Source organism: Perissodus microlepis, chromosome 20 (genome assembly GCF_051167445.1).
Source record: "Perissodus microlepis isolate ML-2025 ecotype Zambia chromosome 20, ASM5116744v1, whole genome shotgun sequence".
NCBI classification, from domain to species: domain Eukaryota; kingdom Metazoa; phylum Chordata; class Actinopteri; order Cichliformes; family Cichlidae; genus Perissodus; species Perissodus microlepis.
The window spans coordinates 30843156-30865562 of NC_140480.1; the positions used below are offsets into that span (position 1 = coordinate 30843156).

Genomic DNA, 22407 nt, shown 5'->3' on the forward strand with positions numbered 1-22407 from the left:
TGTGTCCTTTTTATTTAAATGTTTGGCTGAACCAGCTCCAAATCCTGTTTTGGTTCCCGCTAACAAAGTGCCATAAATCTGCCAAACGTGCACGAGGGTGGGTGGAGGTGGTGGATGGTGTGCTGCCTGAATGCTGCCTGAATGTGTGATATCAGGAGGATGAAGGGACCCTTGATGTGCTTCCTCCATGGGTGTGGAGGTTGGCTGGCACAGATTTAAGAAGGATCCCTGCGTTTTGTGTGATTGCTCTCAGACCTGCATGGCTCACTTCCAATCTCTTAGACCTCTTTTGGGAAGGGAGCTCCCCTCCTCCTCCTCCTCCTCCTCCTCCTCCTCCTCCTCCTCCTCCTTCTCCTCATCCATCCCTTCCCCCACCTCCTCTCGCTCCTCATCCCAAATATTGCTTGTGTGCGATTCGTCTCGGTTCATGTAGCCAAACATCAGACAGGAAGCAGTGCCGAGGGAACCCGCCAGCCTGATTCTGTCTCACACACGTCTCTATTCCACTTTGATATTTATCTGCATCTGTATTAATGATACCGACCACTGTGCGTCTGCAGAAAATGAGGAAAAAAAACGACTCTGGCCTACATTTTTTAGGAGAGATTCAGCCATTCCCGAGTCTTGCTTAATTCCAGCGTGTGAGGATTGAGGTTTTTGTCACATTGTTTACATATCCCGCCTACACACTTTGGTTACACAGCGAGAACTTCAGTCTTTGCCTTTACAGATTGGCAGATGGAAAGGGTGGTGTTTGACGTATCCTCGGGTGGCCTTGCCTATCCCCAAGAGTGAGACTGACATGATTTAAGAAGCTTTTGTGCATTTCTTCACTCTGCTTTGGCTGAGTCGCCTTTGAATTTTCTCCCCCTATCCCTGCCCTCATTCCATGAATCTCCTCATCCTCATCCCCAGCATCCCACCAAACCACTTTGAAAGCCTAAATTTGCCTCCTTGAATATTTCAAATTTTTTATCATCCCACCTTCAAAAAAAAAATGGATTTGAAAGTAAGAGTCTTGTTTTGGGCTTTTTTTCGATCTGCTGGCCACTTTGTGGTCTCCGTTTCTCAGCACCTGGCATACCGAGGCCAGAACGGCGGATCTGCTCTTGCTCTATTAAAACCCCAGATTGAGTGGGCAGATGCTCAACACCTCTAATCCCATTTCAGTTTGACAAGATCTAACAGGATCAGGCCCCGTTACCTTAAAGAGCACGTTTGGAAATGAAGAGTTAATACTGCAGTTCGGCGCCCAAACATATCTGTGTTGACGAGACAAAAAAAAACGCTGGCTGAGGAGACCCTACTGCAGACGCGGCGCCCCACTTACGCTGTAAACCTTTGTAGAAAGCGAGCGTAATTAACGGGGAGCTCGATTAATGGGGGAATCCCACATTAGGCTGAAACTTTAAAGGAAATCTTTGTGTGGCACTGTCCTGCATTCTCAGAAAGACATAAAAGGGGAGTTCTTAAATGCTGTCTACTGAATTATTCATCCATCTTTCTTTCATTACACTTTACAATGACTCAGAGATGAAAGGAAAGACGAGATTGAAGAAAGAGGGCGAGATAGAGGAGCGGGGGCTTGTGGTCTTTGCATGGCTGGCGTCTGCCGAGTGCCGGTGTCTCCCGAGGGCAAATGGAGCATCTTCCTCTCCTCTCGGTTTCCTGTTCGCTTGTGGAACCAAGGAAGGCTGCGGCCTTTCCCCGCAGAGGTGACATTGGCCTCAAACCCCATCTTAAACTCCGGCTATCAAACTTTTTGAGATCTGGTTACACACGGGCAGATTTTGCGGTTTCTTCTTATGATTTAAGATGCAGAGAGGAGGAGGAGGATGGGAGGGGGAAAGATGAGGCCGGGGGTTTATTACCTCCACCGAGGAGCCTCTGTGATTGGTTGGTTCGTCTTTGTTAGCAGGATTATTCCAAAAAAGGCTCGATCTGAATCCAGGATTCTTCCCCATTGTTTGATGGGGGGTTAAAACTGCACCTTTCTTTTCATATCTTCACAAATGTGTATCAAATTATGAAATGAGAGAAATACAGAGACTTGATGTTCTCCATAAAATACCGCAATCTAATCCAAGATTCAGATATCCTTCTCCGTGTCCTCCTGGGAGTCCGCTCATGCATTGTGCCGAGGAGATTTTCAGCCTTGGTGCTGTTGTGTTTTAAAACATGTCCCGGTTTTCTCGCCCTCAGCTCCGTGGTTTTGTTGTTGGGAGACAGAGGTGCCTGACGGGAGACTGACTCCTCTTCAAGGATCATTACAAGAGCTGACCCCGCAGGTGAGTACATGATTCATAATGTTATGATTTTTTTTCTTTTCCTGAAGGCTAATAATAATTATTTACTATTTTGTGTACAAATTGATTCATTGTTGAGCTTATAAAATGTCACATATAAAATGAGAAATTCCAAGGCACACGCTCATTCATATTTGCAGAAAATAGCCCGGATGTCGTCTTAAATGTCGCCAGTTATTCTTTTAGTTATACAATGTCAAATAAAGGCACTTTTGAATGCACACTTGCAGCGTGACACCCACAGTTTAGTTGATTACAGTTTCCTTCACACAAGAAAGCATCTGTTTTACTTCCTCACTAATAATCAGACCCTTTGATGTGTACCATTAAATTTAAATCTCATACTCACTCAGAATCCCAGAGTACACAGCTGGGTTAACCCTGTGTTAGACTACTCAGATTAGACTGTGCTAGTTTAGCAATTTTCTCAGACACACAGCACATTATTGTGAAGATGTTACTGTGAAAGAAAAAAGGGGGGAAAAGGGAAAATGTGACTCACTGTTAATGTTTCCCTCCAACTCCTTGGCACGTGTCCAATCCTACGATGGCGTCGGAGCGCGTATTCAAATCGGCTAGCAACGTGGCAGGAAGTATCGGAATAAAGATGCAAAATAGTCATATAACAAATTTAAATGAAAACTCAGCTGGCATTAATTCTGTTTATTTAGATGTCATGCAATGAAAGCCAATCTAAACTGTTATGTTCATATTTGTTTTTAAATGAGCTGAAAAGCTTCTGCTCGGTATTAATTTGCTGCCCGTTGAATTAATGATTTATTGTTTTGGTGTTTCGTGCACAAAATCTCAAAACCAAACCACAAACTGTTCCACATATAGTAACTGTAAATCTAATATAAGGAGAATAGCACCACATCCTCACGTTTAAGGAGCTGTAACCATCCGTGTGCCTCATTAACCAGATAAGTGAGGAAATGAGGTTTTTTGCAGTGTTTAACCAAAATTTCACACACTATTGATATGAAAATGTTACTAATCACTAAGTCTCAAACCTATATGTGTATACTCTATATGTAAATATTAATTATATAACCCTAAATAGATTTTATAGCACATGCTCACATTTAAGAAGGAGCAAACACAAAGAAAGTTCTGCATCTTCAATTAAAAAATAGGCGATTATGAATGTATCTGCAGATTAACTTTCCTTTCTGTCCTTTGCTTCAGTTCTTTTATTGTCTGAGCTTTAAAAAAATGTATCTGTGACTCGGTTTCGGTCCTACTTCTCTGTTTCATTTCCTCCGTCTCCCTGCTTGTTAGTCATCAGGCTTGTTGGTAGTTTCTGTGTCAATGCTTTACACCCATGAAAAGTTAATCCGTCCTTTGCAGCAGTCGCTGCTGGCTGATTTGTTTAAAGGACACCACAGCTATTTATTTTCAGCAGAAGACATGTTAGTATTCCTCTGGTGTCAAGTTGCACTTTATTTGTTTGCTGATGAATGTGCAGCAGTGTCCCCGCAGCTCACATTTTTCATACGCAGGTATCCGCTTGAGTCATTTTAGGAGGAACAAAAGCACCACATGCCCGCTTGGCTCAGAGGCTAACACATGATCCTGCCTGTTTTCTTCACTGATTGGAGCTTTTAGCTGCGAACGCGGCGCCTCGCTGCCCTTTGTTTACACTTAGCGATGTCTGATTGAGTGGCTGTGTTTTCCAGAAGGGTGCATTTACAAAAACAAAACACTTTGTGCTCACTTTGACCTTCATCTTATCTGTTTGCTCTTTTTTTTCATCCCTTCTTTATGCGTGCATCCTTGCTCGTGTCCTCTTGTTTGCTTCCTTATTTCTATAGACATAAAAAACAACCAAGACTTTTTTTTGGTTTATTTTAGGAATTTACACAGCAAGGCCAAAACCTTAAAGTAGTGTAGAATAACACCGAGGCAGCTGTCGGTGGCAACGGGGAGAAAACCTGTTAACAGGAAGAAACCTCAGACAGAGCCAGTGAAGACAACCTTTGGTCTCAGCTGGGGCTGCTCCTTTTAAAAAAAAATCCTCCTCATACTGCCTCAGCTTTTGCAACTTCGTGCATTTGTTGAACTTCCTCTCCAGACTCCTCGAAGCTAAAACGTTTCCCAGCAGGGTTTAATTTTCTTGATGACCAAAGTCTCTTTCAGTCGTCTTGGTTCACGTTAAGGCAAATCTGCCTCAGCCAGCCCTGTGAGCTGTGCGCCGACCAAAAGAACGAGGTCAAATGGGTTTCCCTGCAGGGTGCCTGGGCTCAGACACCTAGGTGGAGCTCTGAGTAGAGTCGCTGTTCCTTCCTGTCCAAAGGATTCCTGGATGTCTACCTGAAGGTTTTTCAGGCATGCCATACTAGGAGGAGACTTCAGAGTAGATCCAGAACCCACTGGAGAGATTATGTGCCTCATCTGGCCTGGGAGAAACTCGGGATCCCACAGGAGAAACTGGAAAGTGTAGCTATGTGTGGAATACCCAGTTTAGCTGCTGCCACTGTGACCTGACTTCAGATAAAAAGAAGAAAAAGAGCAAAATGACAGATGATTGTTTTAATTTGATTATCTCGATAATCTGGTTGGAAGTACAGAAGTATATAAAGGTATCGATGATAATTTTGGTTTGAATTCGTGCAGCAGCAGCAGCAGCACAGTTTAGGCCACATTTTGTGGTTTATATTGGCTCTCTTCTCTTTTGGCTGGATCCTATCTTGCAGTTGGAGAGACTCACTTTCCCACAACACTTCAGCTCAGTTAGACCGAGTCACTCATGCAGGTGCAGTCAGGCTGCTGTTATGTTGTTGAGTGACGCTCTGGAGACTGTTGGAGATTTTATTCTTAATTTAATTCTTCATTTAATTACGATTTTGTTGTCTCCTCTTCCCGCTGCTCCTCTGCTTACCCAGCGTTCGGGCTAACGTCGGTTCCTCTGAGATGGTGTTACGGTGCCCTGTGATTTGGAGCTTTCTGATCTGAGTTCTGCAGGAATATGTCTTCATACAAGTTAAAGTTGCCAGTACTGTTTTAAAAATAAACAAAAATAAATTTATGGATGATTTTAACAGGTTATTGTGATATTATTGGTATTGGACATATTTGTCCAGTTATCATGTAGGATACAGTGACATGCATGGTTGGAGGCCATGATGAATTGCACTAGTCTTATCGGTTGGAGTAGATCAGAAACATACAGCTCCAGAGTTGAAAGGTGCAGGGAGCATGAAGATGCAAAGATGATAAAATCGGAAATAACAGATGCATAGAAAGCTTCTCAGTGCATCGTGGAAGTCCTGCAGCAGCCTGAGCATGTCGCAGGGTAACTAAGGATTTGTTCTGGGTCACCTGATCCAGTCCCGTTCGTGAGCTTTACCAAAACGAAAGTTTGAAGCTGAACGTGAGAGTCGAAGAGAGAGTTTCTGTCCCACGAGTCCAAACTGGTTCCACAGGAATGGATTTTATTGCCCACTCAATGCAAATATTGTGCACAGTGACTGTGATGTTTGTTACTGCTCATGCATAAAGGAACGAGTGAATATTACATTCACTGCAACTCATCACATCCTTCTCCTAACAGTTATTTTTGTTATCGGTTAACCTGTTGATACTTTGACCGATTATTTCAAACAGTATCTGTTTCTGATGCCTGATAAGCTTGTTGGGATTCCCAGTGCAGTTCCTTATTTATGTTATACTGGTGTAGCCTCTCAGTTCATTATCTCTTAGAGCCCGTCCTTTTGATTGGCTGGCCCTGGTAAACAGAAGGTTTGGATAGTGGGTGGGATGCGTTATGAGTTCACACTGGTGCAGACTTGGTGTTGGGGGGACTTTTAACTCTTTTCCACATAAGTCTACTTCATTTAAAAGCACCTTTAATGTGGTGGATCCTCCATTAAGATACACACACTGAGTGAAAGTGTGGATGCCGCCTCTTGTCAAATGGCAGACCTCCAGCTGAAGGATGCTGAGAACCAATCATAACTGTAATTCTGTGTTTTGGCAAAAGATTTCTTTTTTGTAAACTGTTTAGCATCAGAGAGTTTAATTTTTAATTTAAGTTTATCGCCTGATTATCAGGACGTGGCAATTTACAAAAAGCAAAGAAGCACATTTTTATTGCAGATAATAATAATAACAACTTTTTTTGTGTAGCACTTTTCAGAACACAGAGTAACAAAGTGGTTCTGAAAATTTAGGCACAATCGACCATACAGTCAGGCATTCATCCCGACATGCACACATCAGAGGACTGGCGAGGCCGGCTGTTCTGGTAAAGGCCTGTCCATGTAGAGCTTTATATGTTGGTAACAGAATTTAAAAGTTGATTGTGAATTTCACTGGAAGCCTGTGAAGGGATGCAAGAATAATTAGACCATAAAAGTGTTTTAGACGTGCACAAGTATGCTCGGATCTTGGTGAAGGGTAGGACTGAGGCTCTGTGCTGACATGTGTGACTCCACAGAGTCATCCACAGAAATGCTGCACTGCGGTCGACTACAGCAGGCTTGACTTCTCATCCACGGTGTCCGCAGCAGAGTATGATCCCTACCTTACAGGGCTAATGGCTAAATTAAAATCTCAACCCGAAGCTGATATAACTCTATTATTTTTAAATTTCTCAGTCTGTGTAGTTTCCCCACTGTGATGGTTAAATACATGTTTAAATCAGTGGAATATCCCTTTAAGTCTTTTTCTTGCACCTGAGAATAAATTCAGCGATCAGGCTGTTCAGATGTGAACAGCCTGATCGACCTTGTCGCATCACTATCCTATCAGAATATGCCGTCGCAAGGACATTTGTTTTTATCGTCAGTTGCTCTCAGTGATGAATAAAAATGTGCTCAGAATATTGCCTCGCTCAGTAGTAGGTGGATTAAAAAAAAAAGAGCTGAGCAGAGCAGCAGCATCGACTCCGTTTGCTTTCCCCTCGTGGTTTCTCTCTGACAGCACCAGCGGCTGTGAGTCTGTGGAAGGAGCTTGCTGGCACTGCTGCAGCCCCGCCGGGACCCACCGAGCCTCCTCTCCTCCACCCTGTCAATGAGCCTCTGTGTGCACTTTCAGGCCAGTCACAGCCTCTTATACCACCCCCATCGTGACAATACCGCAGTTCAGAAAGCAGCCAGAAGTAGCCTCCCTCCCTCACTCCCTCCTTCCCTCACTCCCTGTCTGTTAGTTCACCTCCCCCTCTCTGTGTTTCCCAAAGATGTTACAGCAAGTTTATCTCTGTAGTACCAACAACAGGGCAATGAATATGTGGCTTACTTTCGATATAAATCAACACCGAGACTGAAAATGAATAGCAGCGAAGCTTTTGATGCTTTTCCTTTTCATTGATGATCTGCTAACTGCATTTCTTTGGTTTATGGATTGTTAGCTGGACAAAACGAGGCAGCTACAGCTGAAATATTTCACAGTTTTGAGACACTTTGCAGATGAAACAATTTATCTGCAGATGAATGAAGCAGAAAAGCAGTCGGTGAGTGCATCATCTGCCAAGGTCAGTGCTGCAGATCTGGTTCAAAATGTAACGAATTCTTCCTTTGCCCACCTTTTGGCTTTAGTAGTTTTTGTGTAGTCGTGCTGAAACCCCCTTAATATTGTACAGTAAATGCCTACAATATGAGAAAGAAAACTTGGCAAGAAGGAAGAAAAATGTAAACCATAGAGAGAAAGGGAGAAAAGACAAACAAGAAGCCAAAAGTTAGCATCATGGAGTGATGGTGTTTAAAGACATTAATAGTGAAAAGAAAGGGGAGTGGAGAGAAAATGGGCATCATGGGAAACCCCCCAGCAGCTTTATCCTATAGCAGCATAACTAAGAAATGCTTCTGATCCTGGTCTAACTACAAGTTTTATCAAAAAGGGAAGTTTTAAATCTGATCTTTAAAGCAGAGAGTGTTTCTGTCTCCCAAACTGGTTCCACGGGAGAGGAGCCTGAAAGCTGGAGGCTCTGCCTCCCATTCTACTTTTAGAAACTCTAAGAACCGCAAGTAAGCCTGCAGTCTGTGAGCGAAGCACTCTGCCGGGATAACATGATACTAAAAGGTTTTTAAGATGTGATGGAGGTTTGATCCTTCAGGACTTTGTATGTGAGAAGAAGGATTTTAAATTCAATTCTTAACAGGGAGCCAAGGAAGGGAAGCTAATGTGGGAGAAATATGATCCCGCTTTGTAGTCCAGATATTTTTGAGTGTGTTCAAAAACTGCATTAAGAGGTCTGTTAGTAAGAATACTTTTTAAATGACGTGAACACATTAGCCAAAATGCTGGGATTTTGTTTATTTGCTAGTCATTGATTAAAAGTGCAGAAATTAAAAAAAAAAATAGAAGCCAAATTGTCATTAAATGATGGCTGATAGTTTAACTATTTTCCACCTTGGATGCCTGCCAGGGGTAAAATGTTGTTTCTCTTTTCTGAGCTGAATAGTTTATCAGATTTCAGGCCTGCTTCCAGAACAAAATGACTGCGATTATTAGAGAGGGTTATCTCTGCCTGTACAGTTTACTGGGGCTAAACTGGAAAATCCCAGAACTTATTCTGAAGTTCATCAGACCACATGTGTATTGAATATAAAGGTCGTCAAATTTCGTCTTTATGGGGAAAAAGAGTTAAAGTTTGCTTCTTTTTTAAAAACAAAGAATGTAAACAGATAATGGCAGCTGACGCAGCGTGTCTGACATCAGTGGTCAATTTAGTTTCATAGCTGCATCAAACTACATCTACACCAGCCACCTTCTGCTTTTGTGATGTTTGCAGTCGTACACAGAAAAAGCGGTCAGCGTCACGACAGTGAGTGAGCTGTTGTGGAAAGACTTTGTGGTTTTTTTGTTTTGTCACACTATATGAGGCGTATCAGTTGCAGCATCATTTTTTTTGTCCATTGTGACACAGTGTGCAAGATGAGACGATAAACTTTTTGTTCCAGTCTCAGACGCCCTATGTGGTCCAGATTAGATGGGCTGATATCGTGTATTTTGAACCGGCATTAGCGTTAGAGCAGAATTCAAGTTTCTTCATGTCTAATATGAGAATCTACCATTGTAACAGTGGATCCAGGTTACAGTTACAGAGCTACAACAGCGTCTACAGCCGTGGGGATGCATGCCAACTAGAGGTGTTAGAGATTCTGTCTAAATCCCCAACACCGTTCTTCTACTTGTTGTTGTTTTTCTAATTTGTGAATAGAGAAAAGTAAAAGCTCCCTCAGACTTTGTTACACCATGCAATAACATTTGAAAAAGTGTCTTATTGGCAATAACATGGATAGAAGAGCACACAGTGGATGACTGTCAGTCGTGGATTGGCCTCCCCAGAGCCCGGACCTCAACATTACTGAAGCAGTGTGGGATCATCCTGACAGAGCACTGAACAAAAGCAGGCATAAAAGCAAAGAAAAGCTTTGAATGTCTTTTAAAAAAGCCTGGAAACTATTTCTGAAGACTATTTAAAGTATAAGAAAACTGCCTAAAAGAGGTCAGACTGTGCTGAATATTGACTTTTAGGCTTGTTAGAACTGTACAAACCTTAAACACTATAGTTCCATGTATGTTTGCACATATTTCAATAAGTCGCTGCACCTGTTTCCCATTATCTTAGGAAAATGTGATGAAATGGAAGGTGGGTTGAGACTTTTGCACAGCATTTAGGGAAAAGCTGCTTCTGTGTTTAGCTTTATGGTAAATAACCTCTCTGTACAGTCTATAGCCGATTAGTCAATAGACACACAATATATTTGCTGAGGAAAAATCAATTATTCGGACCTCAGCCTGGCTGCTTGTCGATGTGAAGATTTGCTGTTTTATGTCCCAAGAAGCTGAATACTGTAAATTTGTAAAAAAAAAAAAGAAAAGAAAAATGAGCGTAACTCGTTCTAACAGATGCTTCTTCGCTTTTTTTTTCATTTTTTTTCCAGAGAGGCTTGTGACGTTATCTGTGCACTTCAAAAGAAAAACCACAGCAGCCAAGGCAAAACCACATTTTCCTGTTATATTTAGAATCACTTTTGTTGTCTTTTGGTGCACGCTGTAATTTCCATGTGAATGTTCGCAAACACACACACAGAGGGATGTGTGCATGCTTCTCCATCCTGCTGCCCGGAGCTTTGATGTGCATTAGTGAAGAGAAGATCTGGTATTTATAACCACTCAGCCATCCGTTTGACCTTGGATGCAGGAACGATACTAATATCTGCTTCCGTTCTTAGATGGGGTTCATTGATCATCCCTCCATTATACGTGTAGATTCGCCCGCGTGGAGTCGATCGCGGCTCAATAAGCAGCCTACACTTTGGATGGTGCTGCTCAGGTTTGTCAGTCGGCGTTCACAGCCCAGCGATGTTCGATAATCTTCCCGTAAACGCTTTGCAAACAGCTCCTGTTACACGAGGCCTGGTGGGTCTCTGCTGAGTTTTTATTTTTTATGTTTTTAAACTATTAGAAGCTACTGAACATTTCCAATCAGTGCTTTTAATTCTCTGTGCATTTGTTGGGTTCATATTTAAGGCTTGTTGTACTTCAATACTTGGGCCAATAACGTGACATTAAAATGATGCATTTTTTGGCACTTGACATTGGAGTTGGTGTCCACAAACATCTCTGCAATGTCTTAATATACGGCTCTAATCCGTCAGTAACATGATGACACGTTTGTGAAACAGCTCACAGATTCTCAGTGTGTTTGTTTGTTTGTTTTTAAATGACTTCGGCTTCTCATCGTTTATTTTATAATGTAGCGTTACAGCTTTTTCCTACGACCACCTTCAAGTCTGAGGCCATTGTTCTCAGCTAGGAAAGGGTGGAGTGGCTACTCCGGCTCAGGGATGCTTTGCTGCACCACATCGAGGAGTTTAAGTATCTTTTTCATGAGTTAGGGAGGAAGAGAAGATGGCTATACCAGTCTGCTTGTCCAGAGAGGTGTGTGTGAAAGTAAAGCTGTTGATTTAAAGGTCAGTCTACCTCTCTAACCTCACCTATGGCCTCGAACTCCGAGCGATGACCAGAAAAATCGCTGATACAAACGGCGAATTTTAGCTTTCCCTGAAGGTCGGTGGGCTTCATCCTTAGAGATGAGGTGAGGAGTTAAGTCATTTGTTAGGGACTCACAGTAGGGCCACTACTCCTTAATATAGAAACCAGCAATCTGAGGTGGTTCAAGCATCTCCTGGGCACCTCCTGGGTGAGGTGTTGCAGGCGTGTCCTACTGGGCGGAGGCTACAGGAACTGGAGGAAGTTACTGGGCTTCTCTGCTTATGGGCTAGATGGATGGTATTTAGAGGTTCATGTTAATCACTTTAAATTCTTCAGACTAGTCTCCTTTAAGCTCTGTGTAGGTCATTATTGCATGCTGCTGCTGTTTACCGGCTCTCCGTCTGAGTGCACCTCCTTTTGCTGCTCCTCACACACACTGTGTGTGTGACGTGAAGCTGACAAGAGACGAATGAAGTGCAATAATAAAAATAACTGAGTTGACAACATAACGACGTGTTAGTGTAAGTGTAGTAAAAGCTTCCCGACAAGTGTCAAACCAAATATAATGAAAGAAGTGAAAGAGAGACAAACGGTCGTTTTTGTATCTTTTCAGCCACATTAACTCACTCGACCTCAGTTTGTGGTTAAGTGGGAAACTTTTATACAAATAGAAGTTGTTGATATAGCAGCTTAAATTTCTCTAAACTGCTGACCTTTGCTGTTTCCTTTATGTTGCATGAGTTTCTCTGCTGCAAACCAGAGCACTGTTTGTCACTCATAACCAATCCAGCTTTACAGCAACCAACTGGAGTTTTATAGCATTTTCTTCCAAAATAAAAGTCCCCCATTTTTCTCTTGTTAATATTGTAGTGACAAACACACATTTTATAGAATATTAAAAGGGATACCCTCTCTTTAAGTTTAAAAACTAAAAAGTTACACCCCATCCACGTCCTTTTTTTTTTTACTCGTCACAAACAAGGAAATTGGTGGGAACAGCAAACCCAGTTTCATGCTGCAGGTGTCTAAAGTTAAATTATTTTCACTTTAATAAAGAAGTTTGGTAATAATTTTTCTCTTTCCGTCACTTTTTGACGATGCTGCGCTCGGCATGAGTCTGTCAACAGGAGGGCGCAGTGCTGCGAAGCTGGAGGCGTGCAGCAGTCGCCTGGAGCTCTTCATCTAACAGCTCACTGTGGCTCCTTCTCTGACTGTTACTAATGCAAAAATCTCAAACTGATTCACTGATAGCTGTAAGCTCACTGCTGACGAGCACCTCACATTTCCTGTGGCTACTTTATAATGAGCATCAACTCGGGTTTCGATAGCAGCAGAAGAAAATGTTCTGTTTGCTTCTATGATGGCTTTTCTGGGAATGTCGCCACCAACACTAGTTGTTAAACCTTAAAATTTATAAGCTTCGCAATACTTTCATCATTAGCTTAGGCTAATCATTATCGTTGTATTACCTCAGCAGGCCATAGATGGTGAATCCTAGTCTCAAACTTCAGATTTTGGCCACTGCCGTGTTAGTTTGCAGAGGTCTGGATAGAGGATGGAGGCTACGGTGGAAGTCTGAGGACTGGGACTCAAGTCTGAGGTCCAGTCAAGTGGCCATGAGAGGAACTGCATTTGCACTCTTGCACTGGCTTCATTTCTCAGCCCTCGACGTTGCAGTTTAGATTTAACAGGTGTTTTGTTTTGTTTTTTCAAAAAATGGCAGTTGTCACTTTATCAGCTAGTTGGTGATACTCTGCTGCATTTAGCAACCAAAACAAGAATAGAATAGAATAGAATAATCCTTTTAATTGTCCCACACGGGGAAATTTGGTTGTAACAGCAGCAAAAAAAACACATATACAAACAGAACAGGACACAGGACATAGAACAGAAACACACACATTTTTTTTTACATATTTACATCATGGACAATAGTTACCAAAACACAGTACTGTACAGTTATTGAAATTAAAGTACAGATAAGTGTTTAAATAGTCAAGAATATTTAGAATAATTGGAAAAGAACAGATTGTGTATTGTACCCGCGCATTAAAAAGTAGAAATGTAACTTCCAATAAGTTAGTATATATAGTATATATATATATATTGAAAACTGATTTAAAAGGAAGAATCAGGCCAGGTGTAACTTTGTGTTAAAAACACTAATAAAGGAGTGGAAGGACATAGCTTTTACCTAACCATAGTCATCAGGAGTAAATCGTGTGTTTCTTTGGGACTATTTTCAGCCTTGGATTAATCCAGATTTGTTTCTCTGGTGAGTATTTATGGCAGCAGGAGGGTGTATATAGGGCTGATGGTAGAGAGCAAAGGCGTCACCCTGTATAACAGTGAGGATGAAGTGGTGTGGATAGCTTTTCGAGTGCAGATGGACTGCACTTGACAGTGAATATTACCTGAGCTGTTTTGGTTGAATAATAAAGAAAGATTTCAAATAATACGACCTTACATGCCAACTTCAGGTTTTCAGGCTCAAAATATGTTTCAGGAAACAGAACTGAGGTTGGACACTGTGCCCTGAATATTAGAGCCTCTCTGCATGCGTTAAGTGCACACGGCGGTTTGTTTGTGTGTCACCTGTCCGTGTCAGGAAGACAGGAAAGTGTGCCAGGTCCTGATTGGCCTCCAGCCACAGAATCAGCCTTGTTTCATCCGCTCTAATGACTCTTTAAGATGTGGCTTTTGGATCTGGGTCCACTTTTTCACACCTACTTCCTGTGTCTCTCTCTCTCTGTACTCTGAGACACACCTGGAGCCGTGCCTGATGGACTGGTGCTCAGCCATATGCCCCGCAGTGTGCCATGCTCGCAGACTCGGGCAGCCGGTTTGCTCAGCGTGGAGCTGCACGTCGATCTGTGGATTTACTGAAGCAGTGCAATATGGACACAAAGGCTTATCTCTGTCCAGAGTGTCTGAAACAACGCAGGATCCATGGATTAATGTATTTGTGGAGCGATCCTCAATATGTAGTAGGTACTGTGATGCGGAGGCAGTAACAGGCTGCTCACGCGTGGAGTGTAGAGGGCTTCACTCTGAAGTGGTGTTGAAACGAGACGCTGCTGCTGTCAGAGTACAGACAGAGTTTAATGGTGGTAATAACGTTAACGTCACTCCTGGAGATGAAAACAGGGTCTGATGTAAAACAGGCCTCGGTGCAGTTTACTGGTATCCCCGGTGTTTGTTTTGGTTTGCTTGGAGAGCCAGATGGGTGGAGTTTACAGCAACAGCACAAATAAGACGCAGGCAGCAGGAACTGAGATAACATGAAATGACTGATTGATTAACAGCAGCGTGTCAGACGTGACAATTTCATGGTTTCTTCTTTTGTTTCCTTTTTATTCACCATACATACAACAAATCGGACGATAAGGGTTATTTTTAGTATTTATTGCTGGGCAGAAGTTGTTGAGTTGGTCTGTGTTTGGATTGTTAGTCGAAAGAAGTGCTTCACGACTCTTTAGTTTAAAAAAAATACATGTAAATCTCTGAAAGCAATTTCTGAAAGCACAGAAGGATGGGCTCAATCTTGCTGGTGCCTCATTAGGACTTATTTTGGTCTACACTGTGTGATTTCTCCACAAATAAGATGAACCGTATGTAGACGCCCCACCGAGCGACTGACGTTTTTGGCCTCATGCTTTCAGATTAATCGTAATGTGGTAACAACCTTCATTTCTTGCAGATGAAAACAATGTCTGATGAGACAGAACAGAGAATGTGCGACGAGGATTTCGGTTCGGACGAGGAAGGCGAGGAGGGAGACGTGGAGTCTTACCTGGAGGACAACAGCAGCGAGCTCATGGACCGACTGAGAGAGCTGGAGGTGAGGGAGCGAAAGACTCGCCGTCCTCTTTTGGATCATTGACAACTCAAACCACCTCCACCAGTGGCAGCGACACACGTTTGTCTGCTGTTTCCCGTTAGTTCTGTGGAGATTTCTTACATACAAAAGCAACTGCAAGCAATAAATTGTCATTGATGTTGGTATTATTTTAGACCACACAATCTGGGCCATAAGAGACAATTCATGCGGTCGTTTTGGGTGCACAGCTCTGGCCACATAAACCCAGATGTTGAATGTTGACTTTGTGAAGGCTTCAAATTTAAATTTAAAATGTAAAAATAAATCTAAAGGTGGTGATATCAAAGGAAAGAAACTGCAATGATTTATTGATATTGATTTAAGTTTATACTTCTTTGCTAATGTTCTAAAGGACAAAGTTACAGTTATTCACTTTCTTGCTGATAGATGAGCACATTGCATACTCCAGTATAACTCTACAGGTAGCAGCTGGTTAGCTTTGACTGGAATTGCGGAAGCTACTCACCACCTAGCTCTCCTTAAAGCTAACAAAATCTTTTTGTTGGGGATTAGCAGGCTGCTTGAAGGAAGCTTCCCTTGATACGTTTATCGATGTGACATATTTACATGTGAAAATGGAATACATGGGTGGATTTTAAAATAAATTGTTGAGGGTGGGAAGGTAATATGTGGCAAAAGCACCTGTGTTAGTGCAGACAAACCAGTGGCTTTACCCAGACTTCCTGTTTTCTCCCAAATAAAAGAATCTAACTATGTTTGACCAAAATGATTTAATTCTAATATTTTGGTTTCTGGAGCATTATTAGCAGAATGGACGCAGAGACACACGTTTAAAACTTGAAGATATATATTTGCTTTTCATTGGGACTTTAAGCCACAAAAAACGGTGTGAAAACAGCCAATTGACATTTTATTGTGCCTAATCTTGCATACTGTTTCTTGACTGGAATCAGTAACTTCCTCAGGCCTCTTCTGTTTGAGTCTTGGTAATAAACTCATTACACCAAATGCCAAATGGCTCCTAAAGGCTTTGCTTCTAACAGGTTTTTCTGGTTGGATAATGAAAACATCTAAATTGTGTTTTATGTTACAGCATCTGTTTTTTTGCATTGTAATGTTATGTGTGGGAAATTACTGCACTGGACTGCAGTGGTAGTTTTGGTGTCTGCTGGGTACTAAGCATATACTGGGACCTTTGAATGTTTTTTTCATGTTTACATGATTTATTCATCATTTGCTTCGCAGGCAGAGAATTCATCTCTCGTGCTGGCCAATGAGAGTCAGAGAGAAGCTTACGAGAGATGCTTGGATGAGGTGAGTCCACGATGAAAGTTATAAAATCTGCAAAGTCACTCACGAAACGTAAATGTAAATGTAAATGCTTTCTCACGCTATCAGGTTGCCAACCATGTGGTCCAAGCTCTGCTGAATCAAAAGGTAACTTAAAGTTAAATATCTATATTTAGGTTTGATTTATCTTGGATTATAGACTCAGCTCCATCCATCGTGTCTCACTGCTCTGTGTCTGTGAACAGGATCTGAGGGAGGAGTGCATCAAGCTGAAGATGTTGGTGTTTGACCTGGAGAGACAGAACCGAGCGCTGTGTGAGCTTTTTCAGCAGAAACTACCCAACCACCCCACCGCTCACTACCAGGTAACAAACTCAGTTTCTTCTCTATTTAGACAAAAAAATACTGAATACGTAACTAGAAATAACCGAGTTTATGAGATCTCTGTAGCTGCACTTTATTTCTGCTGCAGGCTGCACAAAGCTTAGCCGGTAGGCTGTGATGGCACTGATGGTTCTGTTTCTGCTGGTGTGCATATTGCAAATTAAATGAGCTAGAGGCACGAGTCTGTGTGCAGAGTCATCTCTGCAGTCCACCAGTATGAAAGCATCAGATTCCCAGTGCAGAACTTGCAGAACACTAAAGAAAATCTTTTTTTCTTCAGCCACTCCTATACTCATAACCTGCTGTGTTTGGAGCTGCTGGTAAACATAAAATAGAGGTCTGAGTCTTTGTGCCGGACCATCTCTAAAGTCACCTTTACAGCCGCAGGATTTCTAGGCGGTAAAGATTGTTGCATCAGTTGGAAAACAAAAGACATTTTTACCAAAGACTGTAACAGAAACCCTCCATTGTGTTTCTATATACATAATTCCTGTGTTACGTGTTTGTCACGACACACAGTATTAAAATGCATCACTGTTCCTAATTTTCTGTCATGTATACATTTCATATATACAGTTTATACATGAAAATTATGAGGTCATTGTATCTACAAGTAATTCCAACAAGTAATTCCCTGTTTCAGACATTTTTTTCTCCTCTTTTCTGTATGATGTCGGTGAGAAATACTATCCCTGATATGGTCATCTCGGGCACAGGGCTCTGGCTAAACGTCCACCTATTGTTCAAACTTGTGTTTGAGAATGTTGGCTTAAGGGAGAGGAGATAAAATGGCTCGTTTCAGAGAGCAGGTGCACCAAAGGCTCAGTATGAGATAAATGAAGATTATCTTGAAGTGTAAGAGTCCAATAATAATAGTATAGACCTGGAAAACATTAAAGGTCCACCTTAAAAGAAGATTGCAGTGAAGCAAATGTCCCTCGTGTAACCATAGAAAAGGTTATGGTTCTGTGTTCGTGTCACTATTGACGGTGTGTGAAGTAAAATCACAAAGCAAACACCTGAATCTAGGACCCAAGTGGCTATCAGTTGGACTGGATTTTATCCAGTACGTTTTTATTAGTTTGCCATTTGTGGAGATTTAATGTCTGCTTTCTTTTGAATATAATGGAACTAAATGGCACTTTGCTGATGGTTTAGCAAAGCACAAAAAATATATTTATTTATCCTAAGACCCGAACTCTTCCACAGCATGCATTGTTAATTTCTCTTTGATATTTGGGCTGATTGGGACCCGATGAATGTAAAAACAAAGAATTACCAGATTTTTTTTTAACCTAATTTTTATTTCTAAGAAAGATGAGAGCCACACATATTTGTTCAAAATTTTGATAGAACAGTAGCAGTATAATGTCCTGGTAAGTGGATATCAGGCCCTTGTAGAGCAAAATTGAGTATTTTAGTCTAAATAACCCAAAATGTGATGTCCACATATGTGGACGCCAGGTCCTAGGAGGTTAAAAAGCATGCATGCTTTTTGTTATGATGATCTGATTTATCAAAAAGACCTTGTTGTGAACACTTTTTTCTTTCTATTGTTTCCATTTGCCAACCAAAACAAGCACCCATGTAGCTAATATTACAGCTCAGCTGAGGGAAATGCACTCGATACCTACATCCTGTTGCACTGTTGCTGGTGGATGAGCAGCAATGCGCTTCCTTCAGCGATAAAGTTGGCAGATGTTATTTTGATAGAAGGAAAATAGTTCCTTTAGAAAACTAGACACAGTGAGTTTTGTATTGTTTAGTTTAGTTTAGTTTTTTATAAGCCCAGGTCATTATTTCTGGAAAGACACTACTGCGGAGTATATTTTTAGTGGTCTGAACACCACTCGCTGAGTGCTTTTAGCTCCATTATCGTCAAGAAAAGGCACACGTCTTTGCCTTTGTTCTATATTTATCCCCCACTTGCCACCCTCTCAGTGCTTCTCACATTGCAAATCCATAGTAAATAAAGTTAGAATTTTTCACTCGTCATTCTAACACGTCTTGTCTTTGCCTGCACTTCCTTCTTTCCTCAGCGTGGTTCTTAAATTATATCTTTACTTTGATTTCTTTTCTTTCTTTTCTCTACCAGCCTTAACAGGCAGGACTGCACACTCAGTCAGTTTGCAGTTTGTTTGCAAACTGTCACAGCGGCGCTCATTTGAACTACTTCAACTGCTTAATAACGGAATTTAATAATTGATTATATTTTATTGGGGTTTTTTAATGCAAGGTATCCAATAATGTCTCAGTATATTTTAAGAACCTGTGTGTTAGTGCAGCGCTGAAGCTGCTGATTATTCGTTTTTTTCCAACACCAGTGAGCCTGTACGGAGCTCGCTCTTTTCACCTGTACTCTAAATAGTTTCTGCCGATGCCAGGACAATGTAGCTCTCAGTCGTCTGTGTATATAATAGCCTGTAGCGTATACAGTCTCATCATAATTGCCTCATGAATCTCCTGTTACAGGTTCAGGCGGGACCGCTCCCAGACTACAATGCACAGCTGCACAATGACTCGGCCAAACAGGTGGAGCCGGCACAGACTGAAGCACAAGCCAAGGTGACTGTTACAAACCATAAGAGCCTCTGAATCAGACAAAAATCCCCATCTGCGTGTGACGTTTGAACCGCTCTGACATTTGCTTTGCTTTCAACTATTGTGCTTTAAAAAAAGACTCCACTTCTAATCTCCCTCGCACTCTTTCCTGTACGCATGCACTCAAAGGTCCCGATGAATTAAGCTGTTTGGCTCTCTCCGTGAACTGTATACTGATGGTAATCTGTGTCTGTCCACAGGGAAATGGCTACCGCACACAACATGCCTCGCCGGGCCCTCGTGGCCCCGCCGCCAACATGGAGGCCCTGTCTCCCTTCTTCAAGAAGAAAGCACACATCCTGGAGGTCCTGCGCAAGATGGAGGAGACGGACCCCCTCAAGTTCCACCCATCCACAACGAGCTTGTCTTTCTGCGACTACAGCCAGGTGCTCATGTCCACAGAGGCTGTTTTGGCTTCTGCGGACCCCCTCCCGCTGCAGTGCAAATCCCACCACACACACTGCCACTGCTCCTGCTCGGACACAGACACACACCAGCATGTGAATGGTGACGGAGCAGTGAAGTGTGAGGGAGGGAACACTTGCTGTTTACACTGCAAGAGGAGCCCAGAGAGCCCTCCAAAGCCATGCAACCATGTCTGTAGTCCTTCAAAAGCCACCCAGAGCCATATAGTTCCTGCAGCTGCTATGAGTGAATGTCACAGTAAGACCAGAGCGGGAGAGTCTAAACAGAGCACCAAGAATGAAGCCAACCAGCAACCAGCGAGCGCCGCCGCCCACTCATCCATCGCAGAAGCAGCCAGTCAGAATCTGGAAGGGGAGCAGGATAACTCGGAGCTAAACGCTAGTGCCTCTGAAGAGCTCACTGGTTTCTGTGCCACCTCCCACCTGCCTAGTTCTGCACAGGAGGCCCACTGTGACTTGGATACAAGCGATGGCGTTCCCAATGGTTTGGCGCTCTCATTTGGTGATGAACCCTCAGCCGTCCCTGAGAAAGACGGCACAGATCCGGAGGCTTCCTGTGTAAGAGCCAGTGCATCCGTCAGCCCCAGTCCCTCCTGTCTCAGCGACGTTAAAGCCGCTGCCATCAACTCCCCATCCAAACTGCTCAAGTTCTTAAAGATTCCCTCGATGGGGGAGAAGTCGCAGGCTCCCACCTCTTCTGTCCGCCTGAGCCCTCAGCTCACTCGCAACTCCAGGATCCCCTGCCGCACCAATAACTACGAGGTTTACCACTCGCCTGTTCCCACACGCAGAGCGACCACCACTGAGAGGTGCAGGCAGCCCCCTCCTCCACCCGCCCGGTCCGAATCGTACCCCGCCACACACTCGGCACCAACTTCCCCTCCACAGCCCGAAGACACCTGCTCCCCACCCGCTAAGGAAATAAGCTATAGCAGCCTGTCTGCACCTAAACCCACTGTGGGCTCAAAGATCGGCGCTCCCTCCTCCTCACCCAAAGTTTCTCAGAGGGTCCCTCATTATGAAAATGTCTGTGACATGTCCATTGGCTCTAAAGAGGAGGAACCAACCCAGGGTCAGGAGAAAAGAACCACTCTTCCATCTCAAACTAAGGCAAACGCTGGTGAGAGGAAGCTTGTTAAATCGCTACCAGAAAGCGTCCTGAATCCCGCGCCTCAGCGAAAGCAGTCGTCCTCATCGACATCAGAGTCTACATCAGATGATGAAGAGGATTCAGACAGCCCTGTGTGGGTTAATCATCACAGCCTACCCAACTCCTCTGCCCTCAGCAAAGCTCAGAGCAAAACTAACTACTCACAAACCAGAGAGAAGCAGGATGGGCACACAAGGGAGGTGAACATAGCGAGCTCTGAGGTCACTCAGGGTCCGCCTGCACCTCCAACCAGGAGGAGTGACTCCTCGTCCATTCCCAAGAGGCCTACGGTTGGGGCGGCGAGATCTCAGGCCGACTCGAGTCACCACGCTTTCAAAGACAGACTGGCTGCGCTCGGCAAGCTGAGGAGCTCGGAGGATTTACAAGGCGGCCTCAGGCCCACCGATGCGGCGAATGAAGGCACCTACGGAGAAGAAAGAGGCAAGACGGCAGAGATCCACAAAGAGGAACAGAGACATTCAAAGTTCACAGACTCTTCGGATGGTAAGCCTAAAGGTAGCAGTGGTGGTTTGAAGTATCCGGGGTCATCTCAGCTCTATGAGCAGCCAGTAAAATCTTCTGGTCCCGCACTGGTTAAACAAGAACTCTGTGTGACCAAGCCAGAGGGACCGAAGAGTAAAATGGGCCTGCCGTCACCCAACACAGATGCTCCCCAGGTACTACGCAACAACATCAAGTGTCCTGGCTCCCTGAATCTGGCCTACAACGTTAAAGCCAGCATCGCTCCTCACAGTAGCAACAGCCCCAACAAAATCCCTCCAAAGTCACCGTCCAAACCTTGCCAAGGCCCGTCCGTCCACAGAGGGGGCAAGTCCGCAGAGGCCCCGCGTTACTCGTCCAAGTCAGAGGAGAGGACCAAGATCAGCGGGAAAGGGAAAAAGAATCCAATGTACGGAGACAGCCTCCCGCCTCCTCCTCCGAGACCTCCGGCATCTGAGGTGGAGAAGCCGTCGCTGCCGGTCCCGACCCTGCAATCCGCCATCGAGCAGAAGGTGATGAAGGGCATCGAGGAGAACGTGCTGAAACTTCAGGAGCAGGACAGAGGAGGGCAGGGCGGAGAGGTCAAGCAGAAGGCCTCCAACGGCATCGCGAGCTGGTTCGGCCTGAAGAAGAGCAAGCTCCCCGCGCTGAGCCGCAAGACTGACGGCACTAAAGCAAAGGAGGAGAAGAAGGAGTGGAAGATAAACATTCCCTCGGTCGGCAGGGACTCTGTGAAAATGGCCTCCAGGTGTAAAGAAGGCGTGGAAGGTCTGAACATCTCGACTCTGATGGAGAAGGCTGAGGGGCTGAGGAGAGCCCTGGAGGAGGAGCGGGCCTATGTGGAGAGATCAGGCAGGGGTCACTCGTGTGAGGTGGTGATGGATCAAGCTCAGGGACAGCTGGCGGTCATGTACAGGGGAGCGCGCTCTGACAACTTCATGCAACAGCTGCTAAACAGGTGAGGAC

At 43.7% G+C, this 22407-nt stretch overlaps 1 protein-coding gene across 5 annotated transcripts in view; it reads left to right on the forward strand.

The window, feature by feature from the left end:
* nckap5l (NCK-associated protein 5-like) overlaps window positions 1-22407 on the forward strand; it is a 58322-nt gene that overhangs the window by 28390 nt on the left and 7525 nt on the right. For 4 of the 5 annotated variants that reach the window (XM_084916969.1, XM_084916968.1, XM_084916971.1 and 1 more), the window contains exons 2-8: window positions 2203-2288; window positions 14950-15090; window positions 16336-16404; window positions 16489-16527; window positions 16626-16745; window positions 19237-19329; window positions 19566-22399. In XM_084916969.1, coding sequence (XP_084773095.1) covers window positions 14950-15090; window positions 16336-16404; window positions 16489-16527; window positions 16626-16745; window positions 19237-19329; window positions 19566-22399 — 3296 coding nt within the window. In that variant the 5' untranslated portion in view covers window positions 2203-2288. Of the gene's footprint in view, window positions 1-2202; window positions 2289-13886; window positions 14237-14949; window positions 15091-16335; window positions 16405-16488; window positions 16528-16625; window positions 16746-19236; window positions 19330-19565; window positions 22400-22407 lie in introns of those variants that run through there. The other variant, XM_084916972.1, reaches the window with a different exon arrangement.